We start from the raw sequence: 18,209 nt of genomic DNA on the forward strand, positions 1-18,209 counted from the left end.
GATCGAACCTGCGCCGACCAACGTTTTGGCGAGAGGCGCCAGACCCAACGGGAAAACATTCGGCGAGAAACGCAAAGCCCCTCGGCAGGTCCCACCTACGCACGCGCGCGACAGCCGCGCCGAGTTGGCTTGGCCGTCGGAGTGAGTTGGGCCGGCGACGTGCGGACAGACTGCGGCGAGGGTTTTGTGTCGGCGCCCTGGGCGTCACTTTCACGCCCCGAGTGTCGCCAGCGTGATCGTCGCGGTCGCGGCTCTCGAGCTGTCGTGGAGAGAGCCACGAACGGTGGGAATCCGGAGATTGATTTACGCAACTTGTTCACTGCGGATACCTCCTTGGCAGTCTGGAATATTGTTATCAATCGCAGAAGTGCCCTCTGTGGTCAGAGTAAATCTGCACGCGCAAGATCCCCGCGGTACGCACGAAGGCGTGTCATGTTGCGTCAATAGCTGTTGTGTTTCCAGCACTGAGAAGCGCTATGCAGGTCCGATGTTGATGCTGTGTGAGCAGCGAGTAGGGACACAGCCCGAGCACAAGGGGACCCACAGCAATGAGAGATTGTCCATTGTAGGTCCAAGTGCTGCAAATAACTCGGGTTGCCACCTGTCATGGTTTTGCCAGGATCATTCACTTTTTGAGGCAGCTGTCCTGGAAAAGCTGTAAGCCTTCTCAGAAAATTAAACATTAAAAGTTAAATTGTTGTTCTTGTTGTTCAGCTGTGTAATAATGGGCCTTATCTGGTAAAATCAAAATATCGTTTTAAAGCTTTTGTGACTGCAGGGATTCATCTTCTTGGTTCTTTCGGTAAAGTGACGTAGAAGGGAAATAATAAAATAATAAAAATAAAACATAATAAAATAATTCTCACGACGTTTCAGCAAGACCGGTTCTTCACCTGAGGACGGCTGCTTGCGTTGTGGCCGAAACGTCGACATATTATTTTATTATGTTTTATTTTTATTATTTTATTATTTCCCTTCTACGTGACTTTACCGAAAGAACCAAGAAGAAAAATAAAAATAGTAAAAAAATTCTCCCCTCTATATCCATCTTCTCACTACATTTCCCGGGTTTCTTGCATCTCAGAGGTGGCAACCCTTGCCAGTGCCTCCAGCTGAGGTTTATTCGCCAGAGGGAAGTTTTTTTTTTTGCTTAAACAAAAGCCGCCGAAACCTCCGGGGTCCCCATCCTAAATCCCGCTAATCCGGCGTAAGCGGCGGATTTGTCATTCCTAAGTGGCGTTCAGGCTCCTCCCTGCGCCAGGCCCCACAGGTGCCATGGGCCTCATTTCTTAAATACTTTGTAAAACAGAAGAAGAAAAAAACCTCCCACGAGCACAATGCGAGGCATGCGAAACTCTCGTAAACATTTCTCAAGTTGTCAATTCCACCCCGCAAAAAGTGTGATGTCACCATAATGAACGGTTTAAACCGGCAAAGGTTCAGTTTTTAGGACTTGGCAACCACAAAATCTTGGCGTTATGTTTATATTTTTTAAATCACCATCTCTTCCAGGTCTCTCTCACCGGAGTGTCGTTATCTCAGTGTTTTATCTTGTATACCAATTTAAGGGCTGGGCATCAGATGTTTTGTTTAAATTCTCATCAGGCTCTATGGTGTCAAGTCCAGTCTCCAACTCGTATATCTCAGGTCTCTCTGTGATGTGCTATGAAGAAGGACTCTCGCGCGAAACGTCACCTGTTATATATTTTATCATTTTAGTGCCACACACGGCCCTATTGACAAAAGTGTTAAAAACTATTTGCAAATCTTGCTCGTGCACCACTGCCGACGCAGCATCACCGAGTCAGTTGTTGTCTCAATGAGCACTTAATAACGTTACATATACGTATATAAACAATATACATTGTATAGCGCTTACATTTCTTCCTCAATATGTGTGTATCACGGCTTTATGTATGCTATGTTTGGATGGGGCAATGTATGAATTGCGCAGGGAGGGAATACGTGCAAGAGGACATCCGCCACTGAGATGGAGCGACGAAATCGGCTCGTTCGCAGGAACATAAGAGATGGCGAGGGCTCGGTGGGGGGGGAGGCTTTCATCCAGCAGCGGAGAGACGCTGGCCACCGCCGACGATGATGATGTGAATGGTACCGTGTTTGTGCGTCGCACCCGGCAGATCTTCATCGGAAACGAGTGGCGTGACTCCATCAGCGGCAGGACCTTCCCGACCTTCGACCCCGCGAGCGGGGAGAAGCTCTGCGACGTGCAGGAGGGAGACCAGGTGAGTCTGCTGCAGAGGTCGTAAACGGGTTTTGATCCCTTACCCGTACCCGTACCCGGCCGCACCACGGTCGCAAATGGGTTCCCGTACCCGGCCGGGTACGGGTAGCCGGGTATCGGGTAGGGTACGGATATCGGGTACCCGGTTGCGACCTCTGGTCTGCTGACTGCCATCCGGCTCTCGGGAGGGATGTGAGGGTTGGTGGATCACGTGGAGATTTGAAAAAAAAAAAACATGCTCATCGGGCCGCAGGAGATAGACCTCCATTGTCCAGTCCTTCCTGAAAAGGAATTTTGAGACTCGTCGAGACAATTTATTGGCAATATGGAACTTCCACAAATGACCCGAGGCTTAATCGCTCCTTGTGGACACCCATTCAGACGAAACAATTTTAAAGCATATCTATGTATAAAACTGTGCTTGCCCTGACAATTGGCAAGGCTTAGTGAGGGCCTTTGTTTTTGTATTATTTTTCTTAGTTTTTCTTAGTTTTTGTTTGTGGTTGTTTTCCCCGCTTGCCGATGCAGGAGGACGTGAATGTCGCGGTGGTGGCGGCACGGGAGGCGTTTGTGCTGGGCTCCCCGTGGAGGCGCATGGACGCGTCGGACCGCGGGGTGCTGCTGTCGCGCCTCGCCGACCTGGTGGAGCGGGAGCGCACCACGCTCGCCGTGAGACGCCCTCCTCCTCCTCCTGCTCCACCGGCACCCGATAGCCACGCACCCCCTCGCTCACCCACCCATGCACCCAGACACGCACCCACTCGCTCACCCAGCCACGCACCCACTCGCTCACCCAGCCACGCACCCACTCGCTCACCCAGCCTCGCACCCACTCGCCCACCCATCCACGCACCCCCTCGCTCACCCACCCATGCACCCAGACACGCACCCACTCGCTCACCCAGCCACGCACCCACTCGCTCACCCACCCATGCACCCACTCGCTCACCCGGCCACGCACCCACTCGCTGATCCAGCCACCCACCCACTTGCTCACCCAGCCACGCACCCACTCGCTCACCCACCCATGCACCCACTCGCTTAACCAGACACGCACCCACTCGCTCACCCAGCCACGCACCCACTCGCCCACCCATCCACGCACCCCCTCGCTCACCCACCCATGCACCCACTCGCTCACCCACCCATGCACCCACTCGCTCACCCAGCCACGCACCCACTCGCTCACCCATCCACGCACCCCCTCGCTCACCCACCCAGCCACGCACCCAGCCACGCACCCACTCGCCCACCCATCCACGCACCCACTCGCTCACCCAGCCACGCACACACATACAAAATTGGGTCGAGATAACACATTTTTGATGATTCGATTTTTAAAACAGTTTGTGAAGATGTTTATATTCCACATCTCTGGTAGAGTGGCGTGGGCACGTGACTAGTAGTGGCCACACAGGTACTGTATATTGGATGCGGTCTGCTGGGCAGACCTGACTCAAATCCCAAAACAATCTTTAACTTGCACAAATGTATATTTCGCGAAACGGACAAATTGTTGTTCAACCGTGAACTCAGATTTAAGCCCCACGTATCTCTCCTAATGCTCCAATCTTTCCCTAACCCTCTCGTCTCCCCATACTTCACCCTCCCCCCCTTCACCCCCCAACCCCCGTATGTCCCTGCCGCTTCTCCTGGTTGACAGACGCTGGAGTCGATGGACTCGGGAAAGCCCTTCCTGCCCGCGTTCTTCGTGGACGTGACCGGGGCCGTCAAGACGCTGCGCTATTTCGCCGGCTGGTGCGACAAGATCCAGGGGCGCACCATTCCCGTGGGTGAGTTCCTCGCATGGACAAAGATAAAGATCCCCCATATAGCCTTAACAGACTGTAGGGGCAAGTGCTGTTAGCGAGCACATATGAAGGCCGCAACGGTACACGAGTGGATGTGTGGCCAGCACCACGCCCGACCGCCTTTGTCTCCCTAGTGGTGATGTTTACACACCGCACCAGGTACTCATTTGAGGCTGAGTCGACCTAGGGGAGGCCCAGGACCGGTTCAGATAATCGCCACTGGTGTTGGCCGTGAGCGGGAATCGAACTCGGGTCGCCGGGTTCATAGCGCAGCGCGCTAACCGCTACACTATCGCTCCCCGCATGGACACACGCACGCTCACATACGTACGCACGCACGCTCACGCTCACGTGCACGCTCACTCGCACGCTCGCGTACACGCTCACGCACGCTCACTCGCACGCTCGCGTACGCACACGTGCACGCTTGCACGGGAGGTTCCCACGGTGTGACAGTGGCAGGGGCGGATCCTAAAACCTCCCAGGAGGGGAGTCGCGCTCCCAACAATTCAAGAATGGACCTACATTTGTAAAAAAAACTCAATCTAAATCATACGAAGTATTTTCTATAGTTGTTTCCACCACTGTGCAGTAGTATAGTGTTTCATGTATATCGCAGACAAAGATCCCCCGTGTAACCTAAACAGGCAGTTGGGGCAAGTGCCGGAAAGGCACACGAGGGGGTGGGTGGCCAGCACCTCAACCTTGTCGTCTTTGTCTTCCAAGTACTGATGTTTACACACCACACCAGGTACTCATTGAAGGCTGAGTCTATCTAGCAACGGAAGTGTGAGTGGTTTAGATATTTGTCACTGTTATTGGTCGTGAGCGGGAATCGAACTCTGGCGACCGGACTTCGTAGTGTGGTGAAATAACCACTACTCCACTGCTCCCCTTACATACAGACAAACACAAAGATCCCCCAAATAGACTCGAACTATAGGAGTAAGTATTGTTAGCGAGTACCTATTAAGGCCGGCATGGCACACGAGGGGGTGGGTAGACAGTACCACGCCAGGCCACCTTTTTCTCCCTAGTGGCGATGTTAACACTCCGCACCAGGTACTCAGTTCAGGCTGAGTCGACCTAGGGGAGGCCCAGGACCGATTCAGATAATCGTTACTGGTGTCGGCCGTGAGAGGTAATCGAACTCGGGTCGCCGGCTCTGTTGTGCAGCGCGTTGACCACTGCATTACCGCTCTCCACGAAGGCAAAGATCACCCGTATAGCTCTCCGCACGCACATGTGCGCACACACACACATACACGTACGTGCGTGCGTGCGAACTTCGTCTCGAGCCAACGAGAACGTCCTTCAGCGAAAAAAAGAAATAGCACGCATGCAGGCCAAGACACTGTCACCCGTTGCCACTAATGCACAGGGACCTTAAGAGCAAACGCGGCGTTTTGCCGCGCGGCCACATGGCACGAAGCGCGAAGCGCAAAGCGCGGTCCAGTGCGTGGGAACAATCCCATCGGCTGCATAGGACATTGCTAGAGTTGTTCACAGCTCACGCGGGTTCTTGCAGCTGAAGTAAAATGTTTACGGCTCGGACTCAAGCCTCCCGTGTACGAGATGCAACGTTTCTTTGTTTTCGTGGGGTCCCCTGCAGTGTTTGACGGTAGCGCTGCGTTCATATCTATTCAAGCCCAAACTGTGGCAGTTAGAATATTACTGGTGCATGTTTCTTAAAATCCTGCCCCTCTCCCCACTGCCGTCCCCCCCCCCCCCCGACCACCCTCACTGCCTTTGTTTACCCTGCAGTGTAAAGTTAAACACGGAGGCGTTTGCGACGAACATTAGAGAGTCAGGCTTGTCGCGGTCTGACCCAAAAATCAATTATGGGTTCACCGCAGTTGATCAGCAGGTCACGGCTGCGCGGTTGAAGTAAAGTTTGGGATTAAAATTTTCCAGGACGCCTGGCAAGCGTCGAAGGGTAGGCCAAATGCCCTCTCTCTTTCTCTCTCTCGGATCTCAGTCTGGTGGGAGGCCCTTCCGTCAGCAGTGGCATGAGCAAGGGCTGCAACTTTTCACACGGACGCCGCTGAGGGGCAATTTCAGATCATTTTCTCCCATAACACGCAGTGACGGAGGGATCGGTCCGTCGCCGATAGCGGTGGAGCGATGGTACGACGCCGACAGCGGCGGTGGGATCGGTCCATCACCGCGGAGTTTTCGCAACAAAGCAAAAGCCGTGCCGAACCGTTTTGCCAGTTCAGGTTATCTTTGCGGGCACGCCTGGCACAGATTCCCCTTTCCCGTTTTGTTCGCTTGTTGTGCGTGCGTTTTAATTGAGCACAAGGCTCACCAATAACAAAAAAAGCAAAGCGCATTTCCCACTAATGACCCTGTCCGTTTCGGTGAATTGATAATGGCTAGCACGTTCATCTTGACTTAAAGCTTTCGTGACTGCAGGAATTCATATTCTTTGGGTCTTTCGGTAAAGTCACGTAGATAGGTTCTACAGGAAAGTCACAGATGCCTATCTAAAACCTGACTCCCACCACCATCCATCTCAGAAGAATTCCCTCATCAAAACTCTACACCATAGAGCTCGATGTATTTCCGACCATCATCACCTAGCCTGGAACACGTACACCAAGCTCTCAAGATGAATGGATATTCAGACTACACAATCCGTAAAGCTATCACCCCAACCGTTGGGAAATAACTATATAAGGACCCAATCAAACCATCACCTTGCCATATATAGCAGGGGTCACCAAAAAAATGTCCCAAATCATGAGCAAACACAAGATCCAGGTCCGATTTAACACAGTACATAAAATTCATGATCTGATCCCATTTGTGAAGGATGTGATCCCTGACATGCAAATACCCCGGCGTCTACAAACTAAGCTGTGTCTGCGGCAGTAGGTACATTGGGGAAACTAAGCGACATGTCTCGGACCATGTTCGTGAACATAAGGCAGATCTCAAACACGGTAGGACCAATACCTCGGCCGTGGCTGATCATTGTTTTAATGCGGTGGGCTCACATGAAATTGATTTCTCTAAGACGAAGGTACTTTGCACACCTTACCGGCTATCAACAGAGATTCGTTCATGAAGCCATCCATATATACAGACATAGACACAATTTAAACCGAGAAGATGGGTACAAACTGAGCAATCATTAGAAGGACGTTATGGAGACTGCTCACCGATCTTACACTGACATGCTAATTTTTACCTGGCAGCCCTTCAATTGGTGGAAACCCCACCACCGTCGCATTTGCTGCCCACCACTTACATTACCATTAGCTGCCCCGCCCATACTGCTGACATTTGGGCTACGCCCATTTTAAACCTTTATAAACAGTTTGCCTTTAGAAGCTAACCCCCTTTTCCTGATGACGACCGCTTGTGTTGCAATCGAAACGTCGTAGTTATTTGTTTTTTCTTTGACGCTATCTACGTGACTTTACTGAAAGACTCAAAGAATAGCATGTTCATGTTCACGTGTTTGCTGGAGTGGTGTGCGTGTGTGTGCATGTATGTGTGTGTGTTGTACATGGTGGTGCCAGTGGTTAGCAGCACTGGTGCTGAGAAAAATCAGCTACCCGAGTTCGATTCCCGTAAGCTACCAACAACAGTGACGATTACCTGCGCCGGTCCTGGGTCTCACCAAGCTCTATTCAGCTTCAAATGAGGACCTGGTGTGTAAACATCGGCACTAGGGAGACAAAGGCGGCCAGGCATGATGCTGGCCATCCACCCCCTAGCGTGCCCATGCCGGCCTTCATACATGCTCGCTATCAGCACTTGCCCCAGCAGCCTGAATAGCTGTCTTCGAGTGTGTACGCATACGCGTGCATATGTTTAAACACTCATAATCAACGTTTTTGGGTTTAGATCGCGTTATTTATAAATGTGTCGTAACCCTCCACCACCCGACACGGCCAATCAGTAAAAAAGTGTCACGTTGACAAAAGACAAATAGTTCACTGCTTTAGCCCACCGGTGTGTTGAAGCGTGAAACCACAACATTTACAATTTGAGTACGACGTTTCGCTGGTAATTGCATCCAGCATCATCGGGCAATTCGCCAGAATGGTGTTTAAACACGCGCGCGCACCCAATTCGAATAGGCCGAAACTCCCAATTCTGTCTTTGCCAACAAAGTAGCTGTGTGCCGTATCTCTGCTTCCCTTTGCGAGCTCTCAATTACCCTCGGCCATCTGCACATCACCAGCGCCGGTCAAAAAAAAAACCTGACACTCGCCGCGATTACCGCGTTTCCCCGAAGGGCCCCGTCCCACCGAGCCGAGTTCAGTGGGTGCCGACGTCCGGCAAACTCAAGGCACAAATGACGCAAACTTAGAAAACTCTGGCTCTGCAGATTTCACGAAAGCTGTGAGACGGGGGGGGGGCGAGGGGGGAGGGAAGCCGCGAAGGCGTTACGGTAGAAGTTGTTTATTAAGACGCGACGCAGGGAGAGGACGAGAGGGTGAGACGGTCGGTGACTGGCAGCAGAGAAGAGGAAGGTCTTGAACGTTAACTTGAACAAGGGAGGTGGAGGGGAAAAAAGTTTGAGCTTCGGTTTATTTTGCTTTACCAGCCGAGAACTAAAGAGGCCAGGTTGAGTCTCATTTGCGAGTGACCAAAATGGCAATAGCATAACAACTAAGTACAACAACAACAACCGAACAAATACACACGACAGCAAAAACAACCGTTGTAGAAAGGGGAGCAAAAAAAAGTATCCGCGGTGCAGAAGAAATCGCTTGTGTCAGCGCAAGCAAAAACTAAAATGAACGTGAAATTAAAATACATTTCCGTATTAGAACGTGGGTCGAACAAATTACTGCAGCATACAAAAAAAGTCAGCCCATTCGTAGACAAAATGTGAAAAATATTGCAGACGGCCATAGGGGGTTGCGGATGGTGAAAATAGCAGCCGGGGGGAGGGAGTTGAGGGAGGAGAGGGAGGGAGGGGCAGACTGGAAATCGAGCGAAGACTGGCCGAGAGTTTCGAGTAGTAGAGCGGAGATGAAAATAAACTGTAGACTACATTTTTATTTCACCAGGTGTAAGGCCCACTTGCGTAGTGTGGCTCTTTTTCAGAAGCGACCTGGCCATCACAAATGATGGCTCAACGAAGGGGCTCGTTGCCACGTGGACAATTATAACAGTAGCCAGAATTACCCAACGCGTGACGTCGATTGTGAATCTGGAGGGACAACACAGAGGACCACGCGACCACGGGGAGAGAGAGAGAGAGAGAGCGAGAGAGCGATAGAACCCGCAAACTCCAAATGCACAGCGGACGTCAGGGTCGGGATTGAACTCGCGACCTCCTGTATCCCAGGCGAGGTCTTTAACGTCTCGCGGAGCAGCGGTCCGATGCTGCCTCGGTTGCAGCTGTGAGGCAGGGGACGAGAGCTGTGAAATCTGCCAAAGTCGGCGAAGATTGCCCAGCCAAAAGGATGGGAATTTGCTTGTTTTTACGTTTACAAAAGCTAAAATAATTCCCGCGGGTTTGTAATCGTGAAAATACAGCTGAACACGTTGGTCAATCCCACTGTGGCGCTTTAAGTGGAATATATATATATATATATAGCAGACGACGTTTCAGGCAATGGCCCTTCTTCAGAGCGCATGAATCGAACGCATTTCCCGTCCATACAGCGTCGTTCTGCACACGTCGGGACGTTGGGCTTGGTGGACACTGGCCGCGTTGCCCAAAGCACTGCCCACACATTACACAAAACACAAGACCAGATCGAAAAGGAGCATTTGCAAATATGAGGATGCAATTTAGCCCTGATCTCTACCCATCGGCTGGCGCCACCATCAATCATTATTACTCGACTTTTGAAGACAAGCGCTTGCTGCGAAGCGTTTGCGTAATCCGCGCCGCGCGCACGATTTTCCTTCGCTCGTTTCTATAACCGCTTTTTTTTGTGTGTGTCCAGATGGCGAATACTTCACATTCACACGGCACGAGCCCATCGGGGTGTGTGGACAGATCATCCCGGTAAGGAGACCCCCCCCCACCACCACCAACTCCCCTATGCTGACCTCTGGCCCATCACAGCATAACCCTCCCATTAATAAACACACGGGCAACGCCAGGCATCTGACACACCCCCCCCCGCCCTGGCGCTGTAATCACAGAGATCACAGCCTCGGATCGGGCGCTCCTGTCCGTATGTCGGCCCCCTCCTCCTCCTCCTCCACCCGTCCATGTGCCCCCACCCACCCCCACTCCCCCCGCAGCACGAGAGTCAGAAATATGCGGAAAAATAGAACGATGTGCCCCTCCCTGCTGTGCGCCGGTCTTGACCCTGGGCAGCCGTGTAAATTTCACCGCGTCTTCCCTACGAGGAAGGCAATAGTCTCAGTGGGCGCTCACCTGCACGGGAGGACACACAGCTTCTTACCTGTTTTCTCAACTAACCCATGCCCCTGCTTGTATGGCTACCTACCGACCTACGCTGTCACCCATCTCACCTACATTCGGGCCTATAGCTACCCACTTACTCGGGAAGAGTTTCGTATTGATAACAAAAAATCTGAATTCGGATTTTTAAGGACAATTTCTGAAAAAAAATATTTAGATTTTCGCATGGTATCGATGATGTAATTATTTGACGCATTATCGCGCCAACAAAAGTGATGTCACTCAATGCCGCATGATGGCACTTTGGCTGGGAAAAGTGCAGATGTGATATTTTAGAAGTGACGTAACTTTGTGCAATGACCCTACTTATTTTCAGAGCAATTTATGTGTGTGTGTGCGCGTGTGTGCGTGTGTACGCGTGGTGTGTGTGTGTGTGCGCGCATGTGGTGTGTGCGTGTGTACGCGTGGTGTGTACGCGTGGCGTGTGTGTGTGCGTGCGTTCGTGATGCAGTGGAACTTCCCGCTGCTCATGTTCATTTGGAAGATTGCACCGGCCCTGAGCTGCGGGAACACCGTGGTCGTGAAGCCAGCCGAGCAGACGCCGCTCACCGCCCTCCACGTGGGAGCGCTCATTGCCGAGGTGCGCCCACGCTCGCACTCGCCTGCCCACTGGCCCACGCCCTCACTCACTCGCCCACGCTCTCACTCACTCGCCTGCCCACTCGCCCACACTCTCACTCACTCACCCACGCTCGCACTCGCCTGCCCACTCGCCCACGCTCTCACTCACCCATGCTCGCACTCACTCACCCACGCTCGCACTCGCCTGCCCACTGGCCCACACTCTCACTCACTCGCCCACACTTTCACTCACTCGCCCACGCTCGCACTCGCCTGCCCGCTCGCCCATGCTCTCACTCACTCGCCTGATCACTGACCTGCCTCTCACCTACCCGTACAAGCCCACGCTCTCACTCACTCGCCCACGCACTCACTCACCTGCCCGCTGGCCCACACTCTCACTCACTCACCCGCCCGCTCGCCTGCTCGCTGCTGACTTTTATATCAATTGACAACATTTCCCTCCCGGTTATATTTATATTGGGCAAAAGTGGTGCTGGCAGTGGCTTTTATTAGTTAGTCTCTGTGGGTCTCTGGGCTCCTCTTACGGTGCAGAAGACGGGCGGCAGTGTGGCCGCTACTTTGCGTCCCGTGGCCGCGCGCGGTTTTCTTGTTATTCTTTCACTTCACACTTGCAGCTACTTTAAACGCATCGGAGGCTCTGCTCGCCTGCTTACCAGCCTTTCGGAGCTTTCCAAGAAAACTCTACTATCTTGTGTAGCATGAAGGATTGATGGCGGGCGGCTAGCCAATGATGGGAGCCGGCGCACACCCCGAGCGAGCGAGCGAGCGACGTGCGTCCGCGATGGCCCAAAATCCGCACGTGCTTCCCATGACCTTCAATTAGCTCCGACAACATCTGCAAACACCGGTGTTCCTCCTCATGCTCGCTCCCCCCTCATACTCCCCTCCCTCCACCAACACCCCTCCCCACAACCTCCTCCTCCCACGGGAGACGTCCCGCACTCGTGGTGGGAGCGCGGAGGGGCGATTGGCGAGGCCTTTCACTTCGAAACGATCGGCGTTATCGGCTCGGAGGTTTTTAACCTCCAAATCGAGGGTAGGGTTTTCGGTCGCAATTAAAGGGGGTTTAAGTATGATTTAGGTACGATCTGGAGATTGCGATGTTGTCGGGCAGCCTTCTCTGAGCAGGAGATCAATCTTCCTGGCGGCCGATGACGAAGATAAGGTATGGGCAGCGGTCGCTGATAATTGGTGGAACGTTTTGCCAAATTGCCGTCGTTTGCTTTTTTTTTGGACGCGTTCGGAATTTGACTGCCGAAGCTCATTTTCGGCCGCCCCGCACGAGTTGGCGACGCTTTGTCGTCACGCAAGTGTGCAGCCACGGCTTCTTTGTTCTGCTCTGAAGGAGGCTCGTCATGCGAAACGTGGGCCCGTGCCCTCCATAGTTTCCCTTTTAAGGTTACGTTTGCTAACGGCATCGGCTGCAGCAGCGCGTGTACTCACGGCCTGGATCGTTGGCGTCGCGATCCGCCAACCCCTTCTCTTCTCAAATTGCAAATTGGGCCACCGCGCGCGACAACAAAAAGTTCACCTGCCGGTCGGCGACCGCGAAAAGTCTGACCGCGTGCGAGTCGCGAAAACATCAGAGGGGCTCCCGTCGCCTGGACCTGACAGACGCCGATGACCGTGACTCAGTCCCACCGAGAACGGTGGGGACTGTCGCACGATCTCGTCGAGACCACGTTCCCCCCCTCCCCCCCGTGCCTTCCCGTGGCCCGTCCTGTCCCACCCCCACTCAGCCCCCCCCCTCACCCCCCATGTCCATCGCCCGCTGGCCACAACTGCTGCTCGTCGCACCGTCCGTCCGTCCGCTGCCGCACAGATGGAAGCGATCACCGCCGGCCGCGTGTTCCCCCGCCGTGGCCGCTGTGTCGGCGGACCCGACGTGGCGCGCGGCGGCGCGGAGCAGAGAACGAAACCCGATCGCTCTGGAAACCAACCCGGGAGTTGGGGGGGGGGGTTTCTATTTTCGCTCGCTCACTCGCTTGCACAGGCCCCGAGGATGGGTTTATTATCTTGCATGGCAGCAAATAAATCAAAAAGCCGAGGAAGAGGGCCGTCCGAAGCCGGTAGCTCTCTTCCTGCATTCCCGCAGAAATGAGCCGCGGCTTTGAAATCGGGAGAGAAAGAAATAAAAACCGACTGAAATCTGCAGAAGACAGAAACGCCCGGCGGAGCGCGATGACGACGCGGCCTCGTCGGCAGCTCCCTCCCTGCGCCTCGCCCGCCGGCTTCGTTTGTTTCACGACCTCCATGGGCGCTCGCTGCAATCATGCTCAGCTGGAAATTTCTCGTGGCCTAAAGCCACATTGCAATAGGGTATCATGGAGATTCCCCACCTTAGCTGTTTCACCAAGGCGGGGGAAAGTGTCGTCCGCGAGCTACTTGAGGCCCGATAGCATGGCCCAGCCAAAAGCATGCCTGACAGTGTACTAATTTGAGGCTGAGTTGACCTCAGGGAGGTCCAGGATAAGTTCACATATCACTCACCATTGATGTAGACCATGACCTGGAATTTAATGCAGGTTGCTGACTTGGTAGTGCAGTGCGCTATCCGCCGCGTCACCGCTTTTATCTCTCCGGCGGTGATGGTCATAAACTGCAGCAGGTGCTTGTTACGGAGAGGCCCAGATACACTGCCAGAGCGTTGCTGCTGCTGATGTTGTGGATTGTCAGGAATCGAACCAATAGCATTGGGATCGCTATGTAGCGCCCGAAAACCACCGCACCGTAGCTCCGCACGTGCAAACACTCACTTGCCCTTTTGGTTAAAACAAACAAAAAACATTTACCGTGAGCAGCCAACTGCCGACACAGACCCGCTCGACCGCTCGCCCGCCCGCTTGTCCACCAGCCACTCGAAGTGAAACGCAATCCGCCCTTCACTCGTCGGTCACGCACTTAAGTGCGCTCGTTATGGGATTAGCGCTCGGCGTTAATTAGTGTCACATGCGGCCACCCGCCCGGCACGGCCGCCGCTTGCCTTGACGGCTCTATTGGCCGCTTCTCCTCCCACCGCCAACCCCCACCGCCACCCCCTGCCCCGTGGCCACGTTCGTCGGCGTGACTTCTCGCCGTCCGTTGCGAGTTTTACACTTGTTGTCGGCCGAATGCGGCCGGTCGATCAAAGCAGGACGCTTTGCTAAAAGTGGCTCTGTCGGTGACTTATTTCCACAAAAGGTATAAACATTTGTGGTATCTTTCCCCTACCTTTAATTCCAATCGTGCTCTCGGCGTCATGTTATGAGATAATGAATGCACTCAGAACTCCCATAGGTCAGCATGCCCCTTGGTGTTGGAGAACGGGCCACGGAAGTGGATATCACAGAGCCACCTCTGCTATCCCTTCAAGGGACGGATTATGAATTGTTGTGGAGCATTATGGGTAAAAGCATATTTACGAATATATTTAGTCCATGGTTGGCGACATACGGTGCGAAAGAAGTTCTACATACATACATACACACATGCTGATGGATAATATTGGCTTTCAACAAATGCTGCTGAGAGCCAATTTGCCGATAGACCAAAACACACATTAATCTATATGTGGAGATTCAGAACGGATCGTTGGAAAAGGTCCTTTGGCCCAAGGGGGAACATTTGCCAGAGGTCTGACACCTCCTGATTGATGAGCTTATGGGGGGGGGGCTGACCTGTTGGTGCAATTCGGTTCACTCGGGAGACGTTACAGGTGCTTAAAGCACAGCTGGCGCACTTGCAAACGTGCTGGCAGATGCAGTGTACACAAGGACTTATGACCGATGTCATCTGCGAGTTAAACTGCCAAAATAGATTTAGGGTAAAAGAAGAAAATAATAACAACCGCCCGGCTGATTACCGCAGTTGGCGGCCGAGCGAGGGAATTCCTCCCGACTCTATGGTTTTGTTTTGAGTTTTTTTTGTTTTTACTTTTACCCCAAATATATATTTTTTGGGGGGGGGCAGTTGAACGGATGACATTTTCCATAAGGCCTCGTAGCAGGTGTTACACCGGCTTGCTTAAGAGACCGGGGCTTGCAGCGTTGTGACCTCCCTCGTTATAGCCATTTGTCGAGCTGCGGATTTCCAACATTTACACAAGCCACATTGCAACCCGCTGCCTCCGAGGGCCACGTCTTGTCAACGGTGAAAAAAAAAACACAATTAATTAGTAAAACGGTCCAGTGTGTGCAGTAATGATAAGAAGAATAATAGTAACCTCTGTTGTAACGAGGTCTGAGTCCAGTGACGCAGCGTGGTTTTATTGCAGCTTTTATTACACGGGAGAAAGAATGTCACACGTTAAGTAATATACAATTGATTTTTGCACTGCACAGTTGGCGGCGTACGGTGCAAAAAAAGTTATACGCACACACATTTTTAACACAAATTCAGCTATTTGTTTATGTAAATAATGTAGGTTTCATATTCTTGGTTCTTTCGGTAAAGTCACGTAGAAGGGAAATAATAAAATAATATAAATAATATAGTTTTTTTTATTGTTTTATGTTTATATTATTTTATTATTTCCCTTCTACGTGACTTTACCGAAAGAACCAAGAATATGAATTCCTGTAGTTACGAAAGCTTTAAATCGAAATTTAATGTAGGTTTCATTAAAAAGTATATATATATATTTTTTTTTTAATACCAAGATCTTCACAATATGGAATTCGCATTTTTGCTGTCAATATGGCTATGGTAAGGCCAATGTAACGTACACTTTCAGTGTGTAATTACGCACAATTTGTTAAGTTGTTTACGGTCTACAGAATTCGATCACAGTTGTGATGCCCATTCGTAAAGCATCTTGAGATGCATTTACCAAAATAGTTCTCACGCACAGTTGCCACGCCAAAGCTTCACCGTAGCACACACCAGAGGTGTGGACTCGAGTCATGTGACTTGGACTCGAGTCAGACTCGAGTCATGAATTTGATGACTTGCGACTCGACTTGGACTTGCATAACAATGACTTTGTCCCACCTCTGAGATGTGGACTCGAGTCATGTGACTTGGACTCGAGTCAGACTCGAGTCATGAATTTGATGACTTGCGACTCGACTTGGACTTGCATAACAATGACTTTGTCCCACCTATGAGATGTGGACTCGAGTCATGTGACTTGGACTCGAGTCAGACTCGAGTCATGAATTTGATGACTTGCGACTCGACTTGGACTTGCATAACAATGACTTTGTCCCACCTATGAGATGTGGACTCGAGTCATGTGACTTGGACTCGAGTCAGACTCGAGTCATGAATTTGATGACTTGCGACTCGACTTGGACTTGCATAACAATGACTTTGTCCCACCTATGAGATGTGGACTCGAGTCATGTGAATTGGACTCGAGTCAGACTCGAGTCATGAATTTGATGACTTGCGACTCGACTTGGACTTGCATAACAATGACTTTGTCCCACCTATGAGATGTGGACTCGAGTCATGTGACTTGGACTCGAGTCAGACTCGAGTCATGAATTTGATGACTTGCGACTCGACTTGGACTTGCATAACAATGACTTTGTCCCACCTCTGGCACAAACTGCAGGAGTGATGTGCAACTCTGGAGGGAAACTACTTCCAGACAGACAAGTCACGTGACTACCCAAGGTCGTGCGCTCTGCACATTTAACCAACGTTCAGCAGACATACAACTCTATTTAGCTTCAATCCTGTTATCTTACCAGGTTGCCAAAGTTTCTCATTCTAAATGCGTTGATGCTGCTACTGATGACGCTGATTATGTATGTTGAACTTCTCTCGCACCGTACGTAGCCTAGCGTGCTAATAGGAGGTGCTGGGGAAGGACAACAAACTAAACACAAAAATCGGTTGTAAAGGAATTAGTTTGCAATCTAGATGATGGTTTCAAAGTGCATAGCTCCAGTGCCTTCCTAATATCTGAAGGAAGAGCGTTCCAGATGGCCGCATGAGCGCATCTGAAAGCGCGTGACGTGGTGACCATCTTTGTCCGATAGCTCGCCAAAAGCCGCCGCCGCCGCTGCCCCAGCAGTACGCTAAAGCTATAGAGGGGATCGCTGTGTTGTGTGTGTGTGTAACATTGTGCGTGTGTGGAGAGCGGTAGTGTAGCGGTTAGCGCGCTGCACTACGAACCCGGTGACCCGAGTTCTATTTTCACTCACAGCCAACACCAGTGACAATTATCTGAACCGGTCCTGGGCCTCCCCCTAGGTCTACTCAGCCTCAAATGAGTACCTGGTGCGGTGTGTAAACATCGCCACTGGGGAGACCAAGGTGTTGGCCACCCCCTCCCTCGTGTGCCGTGTCGGACTTCATAGGTGTTCGCGAACAGCACTTGCCCCAACAGTCAGTGTAAGGCTACATGGGGGATCTTTGTCTTTGTGTGTGTGTGTGCAGGCCGGGTTTCCGCCGGGCGTCGTTAACATCGTGCCGGGATTTGGCCCCACGGCCGGGGCAGCGATCGTGCAGCACCCAGACATCGACAAGATCGCGTTCACCGGCTCCACCGAGGTAACCGCACCTCACGGGCACCACGGTAAGGGGCCGCCCATAAATGACGTCACGCACCTAGGGGGTGGGGGGGGTCAGACATGTGTGACGATGTGTGACGAAGGGGGGGGGGGTGAGAAATGTGACGTCACATCAAAATGCGCAACTTTAAATAAATATAGACAACACGTTCTACTTAATTAAATAGACTTTTTAATAAACGTTTTCTCCTACAACATCAGAGTGCAGAGCCACATTAAATACGCACTACTATGACAATAGTTTAAAGCGATTTGTAGCATATTCTTGGTTCTTTCGGTAAAGTCACGTAGAAGGGAAGTAATAAAATAATAAAAATAAACATAATAAAATTATTCTCACGACGTTTCGGCCACAACGCAAGTAGCCGTCCTCAGGTGAAAACCAGGTCTGTCGAGGCGACAGCGTCTTCGCAAGCCAAACCCCACGTGAACGGATTTCAGAATCAGAATATTTATTTGCACTGGAGGAAATCCGATGTGCTATGGAGCTCTTCTTCACAGCTGCCCAGTAGATTTACCCGCGCTCGTATGTTACCTACGCGGTGGCATGCTGCAACGCGCCCCACGCTTGCCGAGCAACGTCCCAAAGCTACGTTGATGAGGAGCGATGAATAGTCTACATCGGCCCTGTCTCTCTCGCTATCTCTCCCATTTTGCCACCG

General features: G+C 51.8%; 1 protein-coding gene across 1 annotated transcript in view; it reads left to right on the top strand.

Annotated features, from left to right (window-relative positions):
* Positions 1-18,209, top strand: part of LOC144931007 (retinal dehydrogenase 2-like) — a 71,732-nt gene that overhangs the window by 42,562 nt on the left and 10,961 nt on the right. The window contains exons 2-7 of the mRNA XM_078854865.1: positions 2,142-2,246; positions 2,774-2,914; positions 3,909-4,038; positions 9,975-10,036; positions 10,914-11,042; positions 17,414-17,527. Of these exons, the coding sequence (XP_078710991.1) occupies positions 2,142-2,246; positions 2,774-2,914; positions 3,909-4,038; positions 9,975-10,036; positions 10,914-11,042; positions 17,414-17,527 (681 nt within the window). The remainder of the gene's footprint in view (positions 1-2,141; positions 2,247-2,773; positions 2,915-3,908; positions 4,039-9,974; positions 10,037-10,913; positions 11,043-17,413; positions 17,528-18,209) is intronic.

This window comes from Lampetra fluviatilis, chromosome 3 (genome assembly GCF_964198595.1).
Source record: "Lampetra fluviatilis chromosome 3, kcLamFluv1.1, whole genome shotgun sequence".
Lineage (NCBI taxonomy): Eukaryota > Metazoa > Chordata > Hyperoartia > Petromyzontiformes > Petromyzontidae > Lampetra > Lampetra fluviatilis.